This window comes from Mobula birostris, chromosome 4 (assembly GCF_030028105.1).
Source record: "Mobula birostris isolate sMobBir1 chromosome 4, sMobBir1.hap1, whole genome shotgun sequence".
NCBI classification, from domain to species: domain Eukaryota; kingdom Metazoa; phylum Chordata; class Chondrichthyes; order Myliobatiformes; family Myliobatidae; genus Mobula; species Mobula birostris.
Window position 1 is genome coordinate 167,057,621 of NC_092373.1, and position 19,027 is coordinate 167,076,647.

The following is a 19,027-nucleotide window of genomic DNA, read 5'->3' on the forward strand; positions in this document are numbered from 1 at the left end:
TAGGAGGGATATCCCAACGGGCTCCTCCGACATCCCGACAGGCTCCTTTGATATTCCGACAGGCTCCTCCAAAATTCCGACAGGCTCTTTCAGTACACTGGGATGAACTGGTGGGCTCCTCTGATATCCCAACAGGCTGCTCCGACACATTGGCAGGCTTATCCGATATCCCATTGGGCTCCTCTGGCACACTGGTGGGCTCCTCCGATATCTCAACCAGCTCCTTCGACACCTCAGCCAATACACTGTGTAATAATTTTGATCTGCATGAACACCATGCAAGACAAACTGTGATTGGGTACAGGAGTGGAACTTAGTGTGGTCTTCTGCTGTCTGAACTAGTCTGGCTATTCTCTGACCTCTCTCATTAAAAGGATGTTTTTGCCCACAGAACTGTCATTCGTTGGATTTTTTTTTAGATTTTTTGCATCATTTTCTGTGAACTCTAGAAACTGTTGTGTGTGAAAATCCCAGGAATCAGCAGTTTCTGTGGCACTCAAGCCATCCTGTCTGGCACGAACAATCATTCCACAGTCAACATTATTTAGATTACATTTTCTCAACATTCTGATGTTTCGTCTGAGCAATAAATGAACTTCTTGACCATGTCTGCTTGCACATAGTAGGCATTCAGTTGCTGCCTCATGTTTGGCTGATTAGATATTTGCATTAACGTACAGGTTTATCTTCTAAAGAGGCACTGAGTGTATATTCTGTGTGTTGTCTGTACCTACGTGCCTGTGCTGCTGCTGCTGCAAGTGAGTTTTTATTGTACTTGTGCCAATGATAAATAAACTCAGATTTTGGTGTAAAATTAAAACCAAACTATCTTCAGTCTCAGGCTTGCACTCTGTTAACTTGTCTCCACCAAGACCGAAGGAAGAGACTCAATAATTGACCGAAACATACAAAAAAAGAACAAAATCAATCCTGCTCTTGCACGATTCCAAATACACATTGTGACAGTACAGTATGTAGATCCAGGTGCGGATGAAAATGGAATGCTGTGGTTGCTGAAGTTGTCTGAGTCTCAGTCATAAGCAGAGGTTGGAGAGACAAGAGACTGCAGGTGCTGGAAGCTGAAGCAAAAAAAAAACAATCTGCTGGAAGCACTCAGCAGGTTGATAAGCATTTCCTGTATAAGGGGAAAATGAATTGACATTTCTGGTCAAAACCCTGCATTAGAACTGAATATGGAGAGGTAAGATAGCCAGAATAAAGAGGAAAGTGGGAATGGTGAGATGGGGCTGGTAGTTGATAGGTAGACCAAGGAGGGGTGAAGGATAGTGGGGAAGGGAAAGGTGGAGCCAGGGCGTGAAAATTGGGAATTTGTGCTGGAATCCGATCGTTCCCATTATCACCTGTGTAACCTATCAGGGGAGAGGTGAAAGATAGATGAAGTCTGGGGGAATGGGGATCACTAGGAAAGACGTATGGTTGTCAATAGAAAAAAAACAGGAGGGACAAGCACACAAAATTGTTGGTGATGATGTCTGGGGATGCAGTATTAGAACAGGGATAAAAATGAGAGGACTTGGAGGTAATGGGAGAGGGTGAAGGGAGCCATAGGAGATAAAGGTTAAATGAAGTTCAATAATCATACTATTGGTTTGTAGACTACCCTGGTGGAAAATGAGGTGCTGTTATTCCAGTTTGCATTTGGCTTAACCAGTGGAGAAATACAGTAAATTTTATATATATATATATATATATATATATATATATGTGTGTGTGTTAAATTACAAAAGTAGTGCAAAAAAAAAGTAGTGAGGTGGTGTTCATGGGTACAATGTCCATTCAGAAATCTGACAGCAGAGGGGAAGAAGCTGTTCCTGAATCATTGAATGCGTGCCTTCAGGCTCCTGTACCTCCTCCCTAATGGTTGCAACAAGAAGAGGGCACAGCCTGGGTGATGGGGGTCCTTAAAGTTGGATGCCAGCTTTTTGAGGCATTGCTCCTTGAAGATGTCTGGGATGCTGGGGAAGCTAGTGTCCTTTATGGAGTCAATGGAATTTGCAACTTTCTACAGCTTATTTCGATCCAGTGAGATAGCCCCCACTCCCCCATACCAGATAGTGCTGCAGCCAGTTAGGTTGCTCTCCATAGTACATCTGTGGAAGTTTGCAAGTGCTTTCAGTGCCATACCAAATCTCCTCAAACTCCAAATAAAATATAGCCGCTGTTGTGCCTACTGTGTAACACTGCATTGCTCTGTTGGGCCCAGGATAAATCCTTAGAGACGTTGACACCTAGGAACTTGAAATTGCTCAGTCTTTCCATTTCTGATCCCACTATGTGTTCCACGAAGGACGAATTGCCCTTTCTGAAGTCCACAATCAATTCTTCGGTCTTACTGGCAGGTCTGCGTGGGAACAGGAAGGCGCGATGAAATGGCATGCAACAATTCCAAATGGATTTTTTTTTTTTGTTTCTTGCATCATTTTCTGTAATCTGTAGAGACTGTTTTGTGTGAAAATTCCAGGTGATCAGCATTTTCTGAGATACACAAACCATCTTGTCTGGCACCAACAATCATTCCGAGGTTAAAATCACTTCATCATATTTCTTCCTGTTTCTGATGTTTGGTCTGAAAGACAACTGAACCTCTTGACCGTGTCCACATACTTTCATATATTGAGTTGCTGCCACATGATTGGGTGATTGGATTTGCATTGACAAGCAGGTGTACAGGTATACCTAATCAAGTGTCACTGAGTGTTTGTATTAGTGATAAGAGTTACTTATATAAAAGGAATATGAGTAAATCCGAATATTTGGATTATTTTCTGGTTTCCAGGGGACATTTAGTTGCATGTCCATATTAGGATATGGAACAAATAGTGCTGGAAAGACTCAGCAAGTCAGGCATCATCTATGGAAACTAAAATTGTTTCTTCATTTCCGCCGTTTCTTGGCATGACTTACCATGCACAATTTAATGCCATATTTCCAATAGCAGCAAGTATTTACTTAAACATAAGCAAATACAATATAGTATATAATGTGGTTCTAACTGATACTCCATCTGCCCTCATAAACTCATATGAACTCATCCGATCAGAGATATTCCATTTGTTCTAACCATCTCCGATTTCAAATGAATTTATTTATCACAAGTACATCAAAACAAATATGATGTTTACATTAACAACCAACACAATCGAAGGATGTACTGAGGGCAGCCTGCAAGAGTCACCACCCATCCTGGTGCCAACATAGCATGTCTACAATGAACAGCAAAGCAACACAACAATGATAAAACAACAAAAGCATAACAAACCTCTTTCCTCCCTCCGACTCTCACACTTACAGGCCTCCAACCCCAGGAAGAGGCTGCAACTGGGCCTCCACCCAGTGGACCTGTGAACTTGCAGACGTCAGGCCTCAAACTTCCCCAGTGGACTTGTAGACTCACAGACCCAGGGCCTCAACCTCCAGACTTGCTGACTTTGGCCTTTGACCTTGGGGCTTTGATCATTTGTATTAATCCCAGTACTCACCGATGACAGGACCCTGAATTCCAGGCCTTGAACTCAGGACTCACCGATTCACCAACCTTGTGCCTCGTGAGTGCATAAACTTCTGTTCCCAGGAATCACTGACCTGTGGGGTCATCAGCCATCATTCTGATTGGTCTTTGTCCACACTGCTTGTCCACTGCAGTCACTCCAGCCTGACCTCTAAACCTCCTACATCTGTGTACCTAAACTTTAAGCTGACCCTTGACTCCCCAAAACTATTTTTATAAACCTAAATAAAATTAACAATGTCTGAGTCACGACCTCAAAGGAGACCCTAGCTTGGCAGTATCTTCACCGGAACTCTCTTCCTAATCTTCGCTGCTACTGAAAACTTTGAGGAGGGACTTGAACCTGAAAAGTTATCCATTTCTCTTCCCAAAGATGCTGCCTGACCTGCTGACCGTTGTCAGCAGTTTTAGTTTTTTATTCTATAAATAGATTCCCCATAAGTACCCATAGATATTATTGTAAATCACTTCAATGAAAAAGAATTTTGAAGGAAGTACATATGGATGACATAGATGCTACTGTAATAAAGGAAGGAGAATTTCAAGGCATTTTCATGTATTTAGTTTTCCTGAGTTAGAAATATTTTCATTCTGATTCACTGACACCTAAACAAGCTAGGTGCAAAGTTAATTAACGATTTTAGAAAGATTCACCCAAGATTGAGATGTCTGGAATATCCATCCCTTTTGTAATGTAAAAACTTGGAACAAGTATTTATTGTTTTTTCTCTCTCTCAGTGTCATAAGAGTCACACAACATAGAAATAGACCCTATGGCTATCAAGCACCAATTTACACTAATCCCATTTTATTTTTTCCTTATTCTCATTAATTACCTCTGCCTCAGGCCCTAGCACCTAGTTTGCACCAAGGGCAATTTGAAGTCACTAATTAAACTACCAACCAGCATGTTGTCAATATTTGGGAGGAAGCCAAATATTTTGCTTCCCAAATACTTTTGGGTGTATCTGAAGGATTTTGGGCGTATCTGAAGGATTTTGGGCTGCTGATCATGAAAATTACCATAAAATTAGAGCAGCACAATAGCGTAGTGGTTCAGTTAGCACAACGCTTTACAGTACAGGCCACCTGGGTTCAGTTCGCACTGGTACCTGTAAGGAGTTTGTACATTCCCCCCGTGGGCCACATGGGTTTCCTCCGGGTGCTCTGGTTTCCTCCCACAATCCAAAGATGTACTGGTTGGTAGGTTAATTGGTCATTTGTAAATTCTCCCACGATTCGGCTCGGGTTAAATCAGGAGATTGCGGCGCAGCCTGGCTCAAAGAGCTGATCCCCTGCTGTATCTCAATAAATAAATAAATCCCCCAAACACGCACCATTTTTTAAAAAATTGCCTTTATTTGTTATTTCAATTCATAATTCAAGCCAATTAAAATGCTGCCCACAATGTAAATTTTTTTATCTTGTCCAGGTATGCCAGGGTGGTTGCTGCATGGCAAGACAGGTTTTAGAAAGTCTATAAAAGCATCACACACACACTGTTCTAATCATTGCGGTTACATGTGTATCGGTTTGCGATCATGTTGATGCACATTCTGTACGCACATAGCATATTGTATGTACCTATTATAATAAAGTAATCATATTTTCAGGAGTAGTTCTGTGAGCGAAATGACTTGCTAATGTTGCACCAGCCTCGATACTCCTCTGTTATATTTGGGGTGAGTATACACTTAAATCTCAAAGATGGAGCATGACTCCTCCTATTGAGAAATCCTATGAGCTCTATTTTGGATGTAAAATTGGGGACCAAGACAAAGCCTGAGCTCCTCACGTTTGTTGTGCTACGTGCATTGTCAATCTTAGAGCCTGGCTCAGAAGTACCCTCGGAAGTCAATGCTGTTATAGTCATAGTCATAGTCATAGTCATACTTTATTGATCCCGAGGGAAACTGGTTTTCGTTACAGTTGCACCATAAATAATAAATAGTAATAGAACCATAAATAGTTAAATAGTAATATGTAAATTATGCCAGTAAATTATGAAATAAGTCCAGGACCAGCCTATTGGCTCAGGGTGTCTGACCCTACAAGGGAAGAGTTGTAAAGTTTGATGGCCACAGGCAGGAATGACTTCCTATGATGCTCTGTGTTGCATCTCGGAGGAATGAGTCTCTGGCTGAATGTACTCCTGTGCCCACCCAGTACATTATGTAGTGGATGGGAAACATTGACTAAGATGGCATGCAACTTAGACAGCATCCTCTTTTCAGACACCGCCGTGAGAGAGTCCAGTTCCATCCCCACAACATCACTGGCCTTACGAATGAGTTTGTTGATTCTGTTGGTGTCTGCTACCCTCAGCTGCTGCCCCAGCACACAACAGCAAACATGATAACACTGGCCACCACAGACTCGTAGAACATCCTCAGCATCGTCCGGCAGATGTTAAAGGACCTCAGTCTCCTCAGGAAATAGAGACAGCTCTGACCCTTCTTGTAGACAGCCTCAGTGTTCTTTGACCAGTCCAGTTTATTGTCAATTCGTACCCCCAGGTATTTGTAATCCTCCACCATGTCCACACTGACCCCCTGGATGGAAACAGGGGTCACCGGTACCTTAGCTCTCCTCAGGTCTACCACCAGCTCCTTAGTCTTTTTCACATTACACTGCAGATAATTCTGCTCACACCATGTGATAAAGTTTCCTACTGTAGCCCTGTACTCAACCTCATCTCCCTTGCTGATACATCCAACTATGGCAGAGTCATCCAAAAACTTCTGAAGATGACAAGACTCTGTGCAGTACTTGAAGTCCGAAGTGTAAATGGTGAAGAGAAAGGGAGACAAGACAGTCCCCTGTGGAGCCCCAGTGCTGCTGATCACTCTGTCAGACACACAGTGTTGCAAGCACACGTACTGTGGTCTGCCAGTCAGGTAATCAAGAATCCACGATACCAGGGAAGCATCCACCTGCATCGCTGTCAGCTTCTCCCCCAGCAGAGCAGGGCGGATGGTGTTGAACACACTGGAGAAGTCAAAAAACATGACCCTCACAGTGCTCGCTGGCCTGTCCAGGTGGGCATAGACATGGTTCAGCAGGTAGATGATGGCATCCTCAACTCCTAGACGGGGCTGGTAGGCGAACTGGAGGGAATCTAAGTGTGGCCTGACCATAGGCCGGAGCAGCTCCAGAACAAGTCTGTCCAGGGTCTTCATGATGTGGGAGGTCAATGCCACCAGTCTGTAGTCATTGAGGCCGCTGGTTCACTCTCCTGATGATATGGTGAGAGCAAAATGATCATGTGGCAGACTTCTACTTCTGTCTGACCAGTGTGCCTGGTTTCTCTGCTGAAAACATGATTGAATACCCCAATCTCCCTTCAGCCATGAGATCTGTGCCGCATGATGATATACTTCCAGTACCGAGACCACCAGAGAAATGGAGTCTAGAGGGGGCAGATGAAGGTGACATGATGCACGAGCCTGGAATGGAAAACAACACTTACACTGATACAGATTTTGAACCCTTTATGTCGAGTGAACCTCACCTAATAATTCAGTCCGAGTTAAATGACCTGTTTAGAGTCTTGGGTTTGCTAAAGGCAAAAGCAGAATTATTGGGTTCAAAACTGCAAAGGTGGAATCTGCTGTCACCAGGCACAAAAATTTCTATCTTTTGAAGCCGCCAAGAAGATTTAACACAATTCTTTGGTCAGGTTTATAATCTGAATTTCTGCACTGACATTAATGGGCTTTTGACTCCTTTGGGTTGGCAGCGTGACCCAAAACAATGGCATCTTTTTATTGAATCCTCAGTGTTTAGCCTGGAAGTTGTAATGCTACACAACAGCAATGTCCACCCTTCAATACCAATCGGCTATGCAGTACATGTGAAAGAAAACTACCAAGATTTGGAAATCTTGTTGAAACACATGCAATACACCAACTACAATTGGAACATCTATGGTGATCTAAAAGTAGCAGTTCAGATACACCAGGTTCTGTTGTTCCATTTGTGAATGGAACAGCCATGCTACAGTTGCATAATAGTAATGCAGTCTGCTGTATCACACAAAGTATGCAAGGTGCTTGTAATATCTGTTGTAAAGCAACTAAAGTTACTCGTTTCTATGCAGACTTTCTCCACATTAAATAATAAGGGGAAAAATTGGTGTTCATTAATTTGCTTTTCAAAGCAGTGCTGTCAGGGAATAGATTTTCCAGATGCTCATTCTTGCTCGTATTCATTAAGTACAAGTCGCCCTACTTTTCTAACAAAACTCCAATAGAAAAAGCGCATCGAGCTCCCAGGGTCTGAAAGGGAAAGGATAATGCTTTAGTTATAACCTTTTGTGAGGCCTCTGTGGCTGCAGAGAAGTAATTACTTATGTTTCAATTATTTTTTTCAGTGTGCCGGGAAGACTCAAATCACTCCATTAAATCATGCTTGGAAATTCTACATGTACCAGCAGAGCTGAAGGTGAAGCTTGAAGGACCAAAGCTTCCAGAGAATCCAAATGAGTGAGTTACCAATAATGGTTCTTTATAAGCCTTGCTTCTATCTGGTTGCTGACAACAAAACATTTGTTAGCTGGTAGAACGGTCTATGATACTAAATGCTGAAACAGGATGCATTCAATCTATCAAGCGTTTGGAACTTTCAAGGAAGAACTTATGGTTTCGCAAATGCTCATTCTTCTCAGGACTAATTGCATTCCTTAATGCAGAAAGTAGTCTGGAAGGTTGGAATAGTCAGAGTTACTGGTTAAAACTTGGGCTTTTTGCACTGAAAGGGACTATCTTTACTCAAATGGCTTTGAATTTTTAGAATCCTCCACTCAAGAAACTGATGAATTCTTGGTCAATGAATATATTCAAGGTTATAGCCAATAGATTTTTAGATACCAAGTGACCTCAATGGGATATGAAGAATATTATACAAAGATAGACCTGTGAATATTACTTTGAATCATGGTGGAATAGGTCCTTCAGTCCATTGGGTACATACCATCCTTCAAACACCCAATCATATTAGTCCAATTTTCACTCTTAATGCTACGCATCCTCCTACCATCCACCTAACAAAGGGCAATTTAAAGTTAGCTTGCAAGAAGCATTGTTTGGCAGGTTGTAGGATACTGGATCCTGCAGGGGAAATGCATGTGGTCACAGAGAGCACGTACGAACTCACAGTGTACCAGAGCTCAGGATCAAACCTGATTCTCTAGAGCTGTGAGGCCAAGTCAGTGAAGTTTATTGGCATGTATACAAGTACATGCCTGCACAATGAACAATGAAAAACATATTTACAGCAGCATCACTTAGCCACAGATGCATGACATTCAAAAGAAACATAAATTAAACAAAGGTTGTACCAAAAAATACTGAACAAAATAAAGTTCATTGTAGTGCAAAGTGTCATAGTTTTGCTGCAATGAAGTCATGATTACAGTTATGCAGGTTGGTATAAGAACAGAATATTTCAAGGAAATTAACTGTTTATGAATCCACTAGTTTGGGACCTCAGACTTCTGAATATCCTGGATGGTGAGAAGCTTTGATCATATTAACCAAAGCACCACGGTGTGGTGTGCTCCTATTAAATGGAAAAGTATACTTAAACCTTGAAGTGCATTTTCTTTAGTTCTAATTCAATATACAATATACATGGCCTGTACACGCTGGGAAAGGTATTAACTTTGGTGATACTCATTCTGAACCTGTTCACATCTTCAATCAAACAAAAAGCAGGAATGTTGTGTTGAGCCACGATGGACAGTCCATTTATCTAAACTTTACTGTCAGACTTACAAGTGGCGCTGCTCTCAGACAACGCTAGTAGTTGGACAGGACCGGATGGCTAAATCATTTAAATTATAAATGTTAGTTCCATCTACAGAACCATTATCAGCATTTTCAATTTTGCATTGTCTTTAGGGAAGAAAATTGTTTTACTTAATTATTTTGCAATCAGTCTTCAAAGATTGGGTGCACTAATGTGGAGAAGAAATAATTGCTAATATAGAAATTATGCAGTTGGTATTCTTAATGTGTTTATAAAATCTGACAAACAAAAAAATCTCCTCATACTTTAAAAGAAATTTCACTGACCTTTCAGTTAACTCAGGTTGAGGTGCAAGTATTACATACGCCTTGAAGTGAGAAACATAAGTAGATAGAGTAGTAAAGAAAGTTTACGGGATACTTACCTTTATTCGTCTGGACACTGAATTTAAATGACAAGAAGGCATGTTGTGCTGCAGCTGTATAATTTGTTTTGGTCACATTTGGAGTATTGTGTGCAATTCTGCTTGCTTCATTACAGGATGGATGTGTAAACTTTGGAGAGGGTGTAGAAGAGTTTCACCAGGATGTAGTAGATATTAGCTGTAAGGAGAGTTTGGATAAACTGGGATTGTTTTCTCCGGAGCTGAGGGATGATATAACTTTCTGAGAGGCATAGATAGGGTAGATATGCTCTTTTTCCCAGGTTGGAAATATCAAATAAGGTAAGAGGAGGAAAGGTTAAAGGAGATTGTGAAAGGAGTTTATTTTTTTACACCGGGAGTGGTAGGTGTCCAGAATGGGCTACCGTAGGAAAGGGTGGAAGCAGATATGATAGAATGTTTGAGAAGCATTTAGAAAGATGCTTGGAATGAAGGGACAATAGACTATGTGTGGACAAATGTGCAATGTAAATTGCCATCATGGTCAGCACAGACATTGTTGTCTGAAAGGCTGTTCCTGTGCTGCACTATTCTATGTCCTAACATTTCTGTGTCTGTGTCTTTAATGGTGAACACTATGAGTGCTGGGACAATGCATGTATTTGCATGGAATATTCATTCCCAATGCCCACTCTGCGATATTGTATTTCATAAGAAGGCAAAGCCTCCTGAGCTAGCAGAGGAATTGCAATAAATTACAGATGCAGGAGGGGTGAGGCAATTGTGAAATGATAAAGAAAGCCAGAACCTCAGCAGGGTGGGAATTGGAATCTGACGGGCGGGCAAGACATTGTGGATGGGTCCATTATATATTATGGGGCTGGGGAAGGATAAGGGGTGGTGAAGACAGCTAAGAAATGCAGGAGCACCAGTGGGTTGTCAGGGATGGAACGAGTGTGTGGATGCTTAAACAGAAGGGATTCAGGAGCAAGGGGTGAATAGAGATCTTAAAAGTAGACGTCCATCTGGATAATTCACAGGCTGTACTCCACAGCCACAGACAGAGTCAGCCTACACTCAAAGCTGATGCCAGTCCAGCCTATTTTGTGAAGGTTTGTTTCTGCATTATCAAAGCCACTAATATCTGCGCAAATTATGTCTAAGTATAATTTGCATGGTTTAGGCCAAGTGCATGTTAAAACCACTCTGGATGAAGAGAGAACTCAAAAGTAACTTAATATTCTATTGGAACCATGCGAGAAGTTGGGATCTTGATTAAATTCATTTGTCTGGTGCAGGAAACGTTGCACAAAATCAAGGAATTTCTAGATCAAATAGTTTGTGATGTTAGTGGGAATTTTAAATGAACTGCAGTACTTGGCAAAAGCTTCTAATATAAGTGTTAGCAACTTATTATTCCCCTGCAATTATAAAATCCTTCCTATTGGAGAGATTGTATTAGCAGCATTCACAAAACGTATTCTAATCCTTAGAGTACTGGACATACATACTTGATATTCATTGTTCATGAGATAGAAATATTGCTATTTTAATTTGCGCTTAGTTATTTTTTCATATTTCTCCTTAATCCTCAAGAGCTTGGCCTTTAATCTTTAAAACAAAACCTCTAACTTCTTAAGTCTTTGTTCCTTATCAGTCTCTCACTCATGATAGCATTACTGATCTATGGTGCAAATTATACATTGCTTTACAATCCTTCCTGTTATGCTGCAATCAATAAACAGCAGCCTGGTCCCCTCATTTCAGGGTTTCACATAATAGTGAATTATGTACAACTGATTTCACCAGCAAGCTGTTTAATGATATTAGCATATCATTAATGTATGATAGGAATTCTATCATGAGAGGCTAGAGAGCTTAGGTATTTTCACATATATTTTCAGTAGTGGAAGAGTAATGAACAAGTGAACAGAGCTTGAACATAGTCTTTTAAATGGAATTTCTTCTCTCAGAGGGCAGTGAACCTCTGTAATTCTGTGTCCCTATGGGTGGTAAAAACCAGATCATTCAATATAATTTAAGTGAACACAAGTAAGTATTTGAAAGGTTGAGGAGTGGAGGGTTAGGGGAAAGTGCCATTGAAGAGGAGCTGAGACCAGCATCGATGAGCATGCTTAAATTGAATAGTGAGGCAGCCTTTAATGGCCAGCTTTTGTTTGTCCTTTAATTCTCATTTAATTTGATTTATTACTCTTCTAATTTCTTTTTTTTCGAAGTTTCAGATTTGATCAGAAAGTCTTTCTTTTTTTTTGGTCGTATCCTCAGAATGGAATGCCCAGTCCTTTTTAATTTTGTTTTTTTTTGTATAGTGTAGTGTTTTTTTTTCTTCATTTAAAATTCAAAGTTTTTTCTTTCCTCTTCATGAACTGATAAGAAGAGAATTGCTGTTTTCTTTTTTATTATATACTATATACTAGTTTAACACCATGTATGAGTTTGATAAAAATATCTTTTTTCATAAGGCAAAACAGCATTCCTGTTAATTTTTATTCCACATTTGCTCATAAAATATCCATTAATTGTTGGAATCATTATGGGCTCATTCAGTCTTTGAACTTGCTTAGCCAATCAATTAAATCTATTTTACAGGGCAAAATCTTAGACTAATATCAATCAGTTCATGCAATATCTTTCTTTTGGTAAACTAAATGGGAAAAAAAACCTAAATCCTCAACCTTTCTTTTTTCTCTTTTTGATAAGCCCATCACCCATGCATTCTTCCCTCTGGTTCCTCTCCTCACCTGTTTTCCTTTATTCCATTGTCAATTGTCCTCTCCCATCAGGCTCCATCTTCTTCAGCCCTCCCTCTCTGCCTATTGTCTTTCACAACTGGATCTACCTATTACCTGTCATCTCTTGGTTCCACCCCTTTCCTTCTCTTTTTTTTATATTGGCTATCTTCCCTCTTTCTTTCCAGTCCAGATAAAGGTACTTGACCCAAATTGTTGACTGTCCTTTCTCTGACCTGCTGAGCTGCTCCAGCGTTCTATCTAAGTAACTTGTGAGGTTCAATAGTGGAAATACAGTTGATTTGATATATTATATATGGAGATGCAAATAGAATTTGATGAGGTGCAATTTAATAGGCCTATTATCAATGCTTGAACACCATGGGCAGAAATTTAGCTTAAGTTACAGAAATTGGAGAGCAGTAGTGAAAGGTTGTTACTTGGACAAGATGTGAGGGTGATGTGGAATTCCCCAGTGGCCAGCAGAAAGACATTTGCTTTTTTAAATAGATATTAATGATTTGGACATGTATGCGGCAGGATTTCCTAATTTAGAAATAATGCAAAATGTGGAATTGCCGTGAAATTCGAAGTAGATAATTCAGTGAGGTATAGATAAGGTGGTGAAACAGGCAGATAAGTGGAAATGAGGGTGCAAAGCTGTTTTAGATCTTGGGATAAGGTACAGAGCTGTTTGAATGTGGGAAAGAGAGAGAGAGCTTAAGGAAGCAAAAGAAGATCACTACTGGAAGAACTGAGCAGACTGAGCAGCATCTGTTGTGGAGAAAGGAATTCTCAATGTCTCGGGTCAAAACCCTGCATCAGGACTGAGTGTGGAGGGGAAAAAGAGTGGTATAAAGATGAGAGGGACAGATGAGACCGGCCAGTAGGTAATAGTATGGGTGATGGGCAGAAGGGCCCGGATGAGAGAGGGGAAGGGGTGTGTTGGAAGATTGATGGAGGTGGGTTACAGGTTCTAATCCTGAGTCAAAGACAAAGGCACGAGCAGCTGAACAGTGCCACCGTCATCGAGTATGTGTGTGGATGATGGAGAGAATTGGAAAGGAGAAGAAGACAACAAGGAAAGTAGTGGGACTGCTGGTTTGGGGACAGTGATCATAAAAAAATGATCATCAATTTATCCTTCCAAGGATATATAAAATTAATTACTTCTTGAATGTACAGATTTATGCAGGTATGAAATAAAGTATCCAGAATAATTCCTTCCACAATATACTGATGTATATCAGTGTGAAGTAAAGAATACAAAATTATTACTCATGTAATATACTAGTTAATAGGAGGATGAAAATGCAACTGAAATTAATTTTTTCCACATATACTATTGCATATGGGTGTAAGCTAAACCCTTGACTTAATTTGGTTTTGCGTATGAAAAGCTGGATATTTCAGAATATCAGAGATGTCCTCCTTCAAAGAATGGGATTTCCCTTCCTCCACCAGTGATGCTGCCCTCAACGGCATCCCCTCCATTTCCAAGACATCTTCCTGCCGCATTAACAGGGATAGAGTTCCTCTTGTCCTCAACCTACCACTCCATGAGCTTTCACATCCAGCACACCATTATCCGCAACTTCTACCATGTTCACCAAACACATCTTTACCTCCCCCGCACCCTTCGCTTTCTACAGGGAACGGTCCCTCTGTGAGTCCTTTGCCTACTCATCTCTCCTCACTAATCTCCCTTTTGGCACTTATCCCTGCAAGCAGAAGAAGTGCTACACCTGCCCTTTCACTTCATCCCTCACCTCCATTCAGAGCCCCAGACAGTCATTCCAGTTGAGGCTACACTTCACCTGCGAATCTGTTGGGGTCGTCTACTGTAGCTGGTGCTCCCGATATGGCCTCCTCTACATTGGTGAGGCCTAATTTAGATTGAGGGACAACTTTGTAAAGCACCTCCACTCCAGAAAAAACAGGATTTCCCCGGTGGCACACATTTTAATCCCAATCCCCATTCCCATTCTGATATATCAGTCCATGTCCTCCTCTATTGCCACGATAGGGCCACTCACAGGTTGGAGGAGCAACACCTCATGTTCCACCTAGGTAGTTATCAGCCTGACGTTATGAACATTGATTTCTCTAACTTCTGATCATTTATCCCCCTCCCCCTTCCCCCCATTTCCCATTCTGGCTCGCCTATCACCTCTCCCTGGTGCCCCTCCTCCTCACCTTTCTTCCTTGGCCCAATTTCCTCCCCTGTTAGCTTCCTTCTTCTTCAGTCCTTTACCTTTGCCACCTATCACCTCCTTGCTTCTTACTCCTCCCCACCCAGCTGGCCTCACATATCACTTTCTAATTTGTACTCCTTCCTCTCCCACACCCAGGACCCCTTACTCTGGGTTCCAGATCTAATGATGTGACTTGGCACAAAATGTTGAATTGCTATATATTTTCACAGTTGCAGCCTGGCCTGATGGGTTCCTCTGACATTTTGTGTGTGCTGCTCTGGATCTCCAGTATCTGCAGAATGTCCTGTGTTTATAATTGTTGAATATTTCACACAAATATAATTTTGGATTTCATTTTAAAGTTGGAGGTTGAGTAGCATAAAAAATTATTGTTTAGCCATCTGGGTAGCCTCTGACCTGACGGTATGAATATCGATTTCTCCTTCCAGTCTCATTCCAACATGTTGGTCCATGTCATCCTTTTGTGTCAAGACGTGGCCGTTCTCAGGATGAGGGGCAACACCTTAGCCTCCAAACTGATGGCAAGAATATCTATCGATTTCTCCTTCCGGTAAACTCATTTCACCCCCTCTCCTCTATTCTGCACTCCGACCATTTACCTCTTCTCAGTTGCCTATCAACTCCCCCGGGTTCCCTCCTGCTCACCTTTCTCCTATGCTCCACTCTCCGCCCCTATCAAATTCCTTCTTCCCAACCCTTGATCTTTCCTATCCACCTGGCTTCACCTATCACTTTCCAGCTAGCCTCTTTCCCTGACCTTCCCCTACCCCCCACCTTTTTATTCTGGCGTCTTCTCCCTTCCTTTCCTGTCCTGAAGAAGGGCCTTGGTCCAAAACATCAATCATCTATTCATTTCCATAGGTGCTGCCTGACTTGCTGAGTTCCTCCAGCATTTTGTGTGTTTTGTTTTGGATTTCCAGCATCTGCAGACTCTCTTGTTTTATTGTTTAGCTCATTTCAAAGTTCAAAGTATATTTATTATCAAAGTACATAGGTGTCACCATATAGAACCCTGAGATTCATTTTCTTCCGGGCAGACACCGTAAATCCAAGAAGCACAATGGAATCAGTGAAAGACCTCACCTAACAGGATGGACAAGCAACGAATGTGCAAATACAAAAGAAAAAAAAAATTAACAAATAAGTAACTAGCCAATAAATTCCGAGAACATTAGATGAAGAGTCCTTGAAAGTGAGTCCATAGACTTTGGGAACAGATCAGTAATGGAGGGAGTGAAGTTCATCGAAAGGCCTGATTCAACCTCTGGTTCAAGACCTGATGGCTGAGGGGTAATAACTGCTCCTGAACCTGGTGGTGTGGGTCCTGAGGCTCCTGTACCTTCTTCCTGATGGCAGCTGTGAGAAGAGCACATGACCTGGGCGGTGAGGATCTTTGAGGATGGTTGCTGCTTTCCTGTAACAGTGCTCTGTGTAGATGCACTTGATGGTGGTGGGAGGGGGGGGGGATGCAGGTGGGGGTTTACCAATGATGGACTGGGCAGGTATCCACTACTTTTTGTATGATTTTCTGTTTAAGAGCATTGGTGTTTCTATACCAGGACATGATGCAACCAGTCAATATACTCTCCACCATACATCTATAGAAGCTTGTCAAAATTTTAGATGACATGCTGAAACTTTGCAAACTTTTAAGTAAGTAGAGGTGCTACTGTGCTTTCTTTTTAATGGCACTTATGTGCTGGACCCCGGACAGATCCTCTGAAATTATGACATCATTTAGAATTGATCTTGATCAGAAGTCAATAAGAATTTGCTTACATTTTTGCAAAGTTGCCTAAATTAATATTTTTGCACTGGATCCACAGTTACCTTCATTAAACCAGTGTTCTCAGTTAGCTACCAGCTGAGCACTGCCTCAGTTTTAATATTTGTCTTTGATACTCTGTGTTTCGCTGCATTCCATCTCTGTAAGCTCCTTAAACTCTGTAGATCTCCACAATTACTCTACTGTTCCAGTTCTGTCGTCACTTTTCCCATATGTGCTTGCTCCATTATCAGTGGTTTCATGATCTGCCAAGTTGCTAAACTCCCTCCAAAGCTCTTCTGCCTTTCAGCTTCTCTTCTTTCCTTCACAAGCTACTTCCTCTGACCAAGTATATTTATATTTGGAATATTTTGCTCCATCAAAGGTGCCATGTGAATGAAGTTGTTGCTATAATCAGTATCATGTCACACACTTTCACGTTTGACTTACTTAGGTCTCTTCACTTTATCTTCCTTCCTCACCTTGTGTCTCAATTAAAAATTGGAAAACAAAGTGAGCACCATATCCATTGAGGGAATCCCAAAAATATAATTCCATCCAGAACTTCTCTTCTAGTTTCGTTATACACTGAGGCTTCTCTGCTTTGCCAGTGAGCTCCTTGTGGATCGAATATTGCAGTTAAGATTTCTTCGGCTTTCATAACTCTCAGACTGGGGCAGTTGCCCACTGACTCCTTGTCAATGCAAATTGTTGAGTAAGTACAAAGAAATGGCTACCAAGTTAATAGTGCATAGAGCTGTTATTTCAGTTATTTCAAATGAATTTAATTGTTTTGTGCATATGAGTGCTTCCATTTTTGGAACTTTTAAATAATGTTTTATTTCAAAAAAGTTAATTGACTTTGACCTTTTCTGAATGTTCAAAAAAATCAAAAACATTCACTGTCTATCAAAGGATTACAACCAGCCATGCTAAGGGAGGCTGGTTGTTGATGAAACTGTGAGCTGCCTTCTCTAATACTCCCAGGACCATCATAGTCCAGTGGCGCTTTACCACCGAATTTGGGCTCCTTGCCACTCAGTGGATAGGTACGTGAATGGTAGGCGTGGGGGGGGGGGGGGCTACAGTCCCTGTGCAGTTTCATGGAAGTAGGCAGCTTAAATGTTTGGCATGGACCAGATGTGCCAAAAGTGCTGTTTCAGTGCTGTACTACTCTATGACTCTACTGTTAGGTCAAACCCAGTGCCGTTGTAGGGCTATTAAGTTGTAGCAATGGTGCAAAGAAGAGCAACTGTCCCATCAAGTGTCAAATACAGAGTTTATTTGGAACAGTATGATCCCTCTAAAATTACAACCTGTCCTTCCAGTTTGACCTTGTATTATATATTTAAAAAATCATTGCATGAACACGGTAAATTCTTCAGATGCTGGAAATCCAGAGCAATGCACACAAAATGCTGGAGGAACTCAGCAGCTCAGACAGCATCTATGGAAATGAATAAGAGGTCAGCGATTGAGTTTGAGACCCTTCATCAGGACTGGAAAGAAAGGGGGAAGAAGCCAGAATGAGAAAGGGGATGGAGGGGAAATAAGTACAATCTAGAAGGTGATAGGTGGATGAGGGAGGAACTAAAAAGAAGGAAGGTGGCTGGTGAAAAGATAAAGGGCTGGAGAAGAAGGAATCTGATAGGGGAGGAGACTGGACCATGGGAGAAAGGGAAGGAGGAGGGAACACCATGGGGAGGTGATGAGCAGATAAATCCTCGCATGACTACTTTTATGCCACATGGTTGTCAGGGGTTACAAAAGTAAAAAGTGAATGGACTGCAGGTGCCGGAGTCTGGAGCAGCATACACACTGCTGCTAGAATGTGACTTCCAGCATGCTAAATGTCTGCCCCTGGACTGAGGAAGAGGAGCAACGCGAAATCACCTTTATTCAGGGGTCTGTGGGAGGAGCCACAGGGGCAGTCAGCAGAGGGGCATGTCCAGACAGTTAACCTAGTTACAACATATATATATATATATATCTATATGGTTTACCACATAGAACTCAGTGAAATGAACTGCATCTGGGGTCAATCTGTGGTATTATCCTGAAGAAGAGTTTTGACCAAAATCTCAAAAATTCCTTTCTCCACCCCCCCCCCCCATAGATGATGCCTGACTCCCAGGGTTCCTCCAGCAGATTTTACCATAAAACTGTGTGGTTAACATGCTCCAAAGCACATAATGCCTGAATCTTCAGTTGCTGGCTAAAGAGAAAAAAATGCCAGGACAGATTCATTTTTAAAAAAATCATTGAAATACCATTCTGTTTGATTTCCCCTTTATTGAGTAAGTCATTCAATGTCCAGAGCTTGTGTTGTGATAGGCTACAAAATCAATGCTACTATTGTTGGGTCAATATTGATGTACAGTTAAAAATGAACAGTCATTATTTGAAATGATCATGTTGACAAACCTTCCATCAAACAAGGTCTCGGTCTGGTTGTGACTTTATTTGAATGCACTGCACTGAGCTTTATAACGTCGCAACTTTGTGCTAGTTGGAAAGAATATATGTGGTTGAATATAAAAGGCCTAATTATATAGAAAGTAAACTATTTGTAATCACTTTTTGACGAGGAAATTTTCAGTCTGGAATTTCAAGTTCAGATTGCTTGGCTGCTCTAAA

At 41.4% G+C, this 19,027-nt stretch overlaps 1 protein-coding gene across 3 annotated transcripts in view; it reads left to right on the top strand.

The window, feature by feature from the left end:
* The window catches only part of ccser1 (coiled-coil serine-rich protein 1), a 1,437,348-nt gene that overhangs the window by 388,687 nt on the left and 1,029,634 nt on the right, over positions 1 to 19,027 (top strand). For all 3 annotated transcript variants that reach the window (XM_072256433.1, XM_072256434.1, XM_072256435.1), the window contains exon 5: positions 7,902 to 8,013. In XM_072256433.1, coding sequence (XP_072112534.1) covers positions 7,902 to 8,013 — 112 coding nt within the window. The remainder of the gene's footprint in view (positions 1 to 7,901; positions 8,014 to 19,027) is intronic.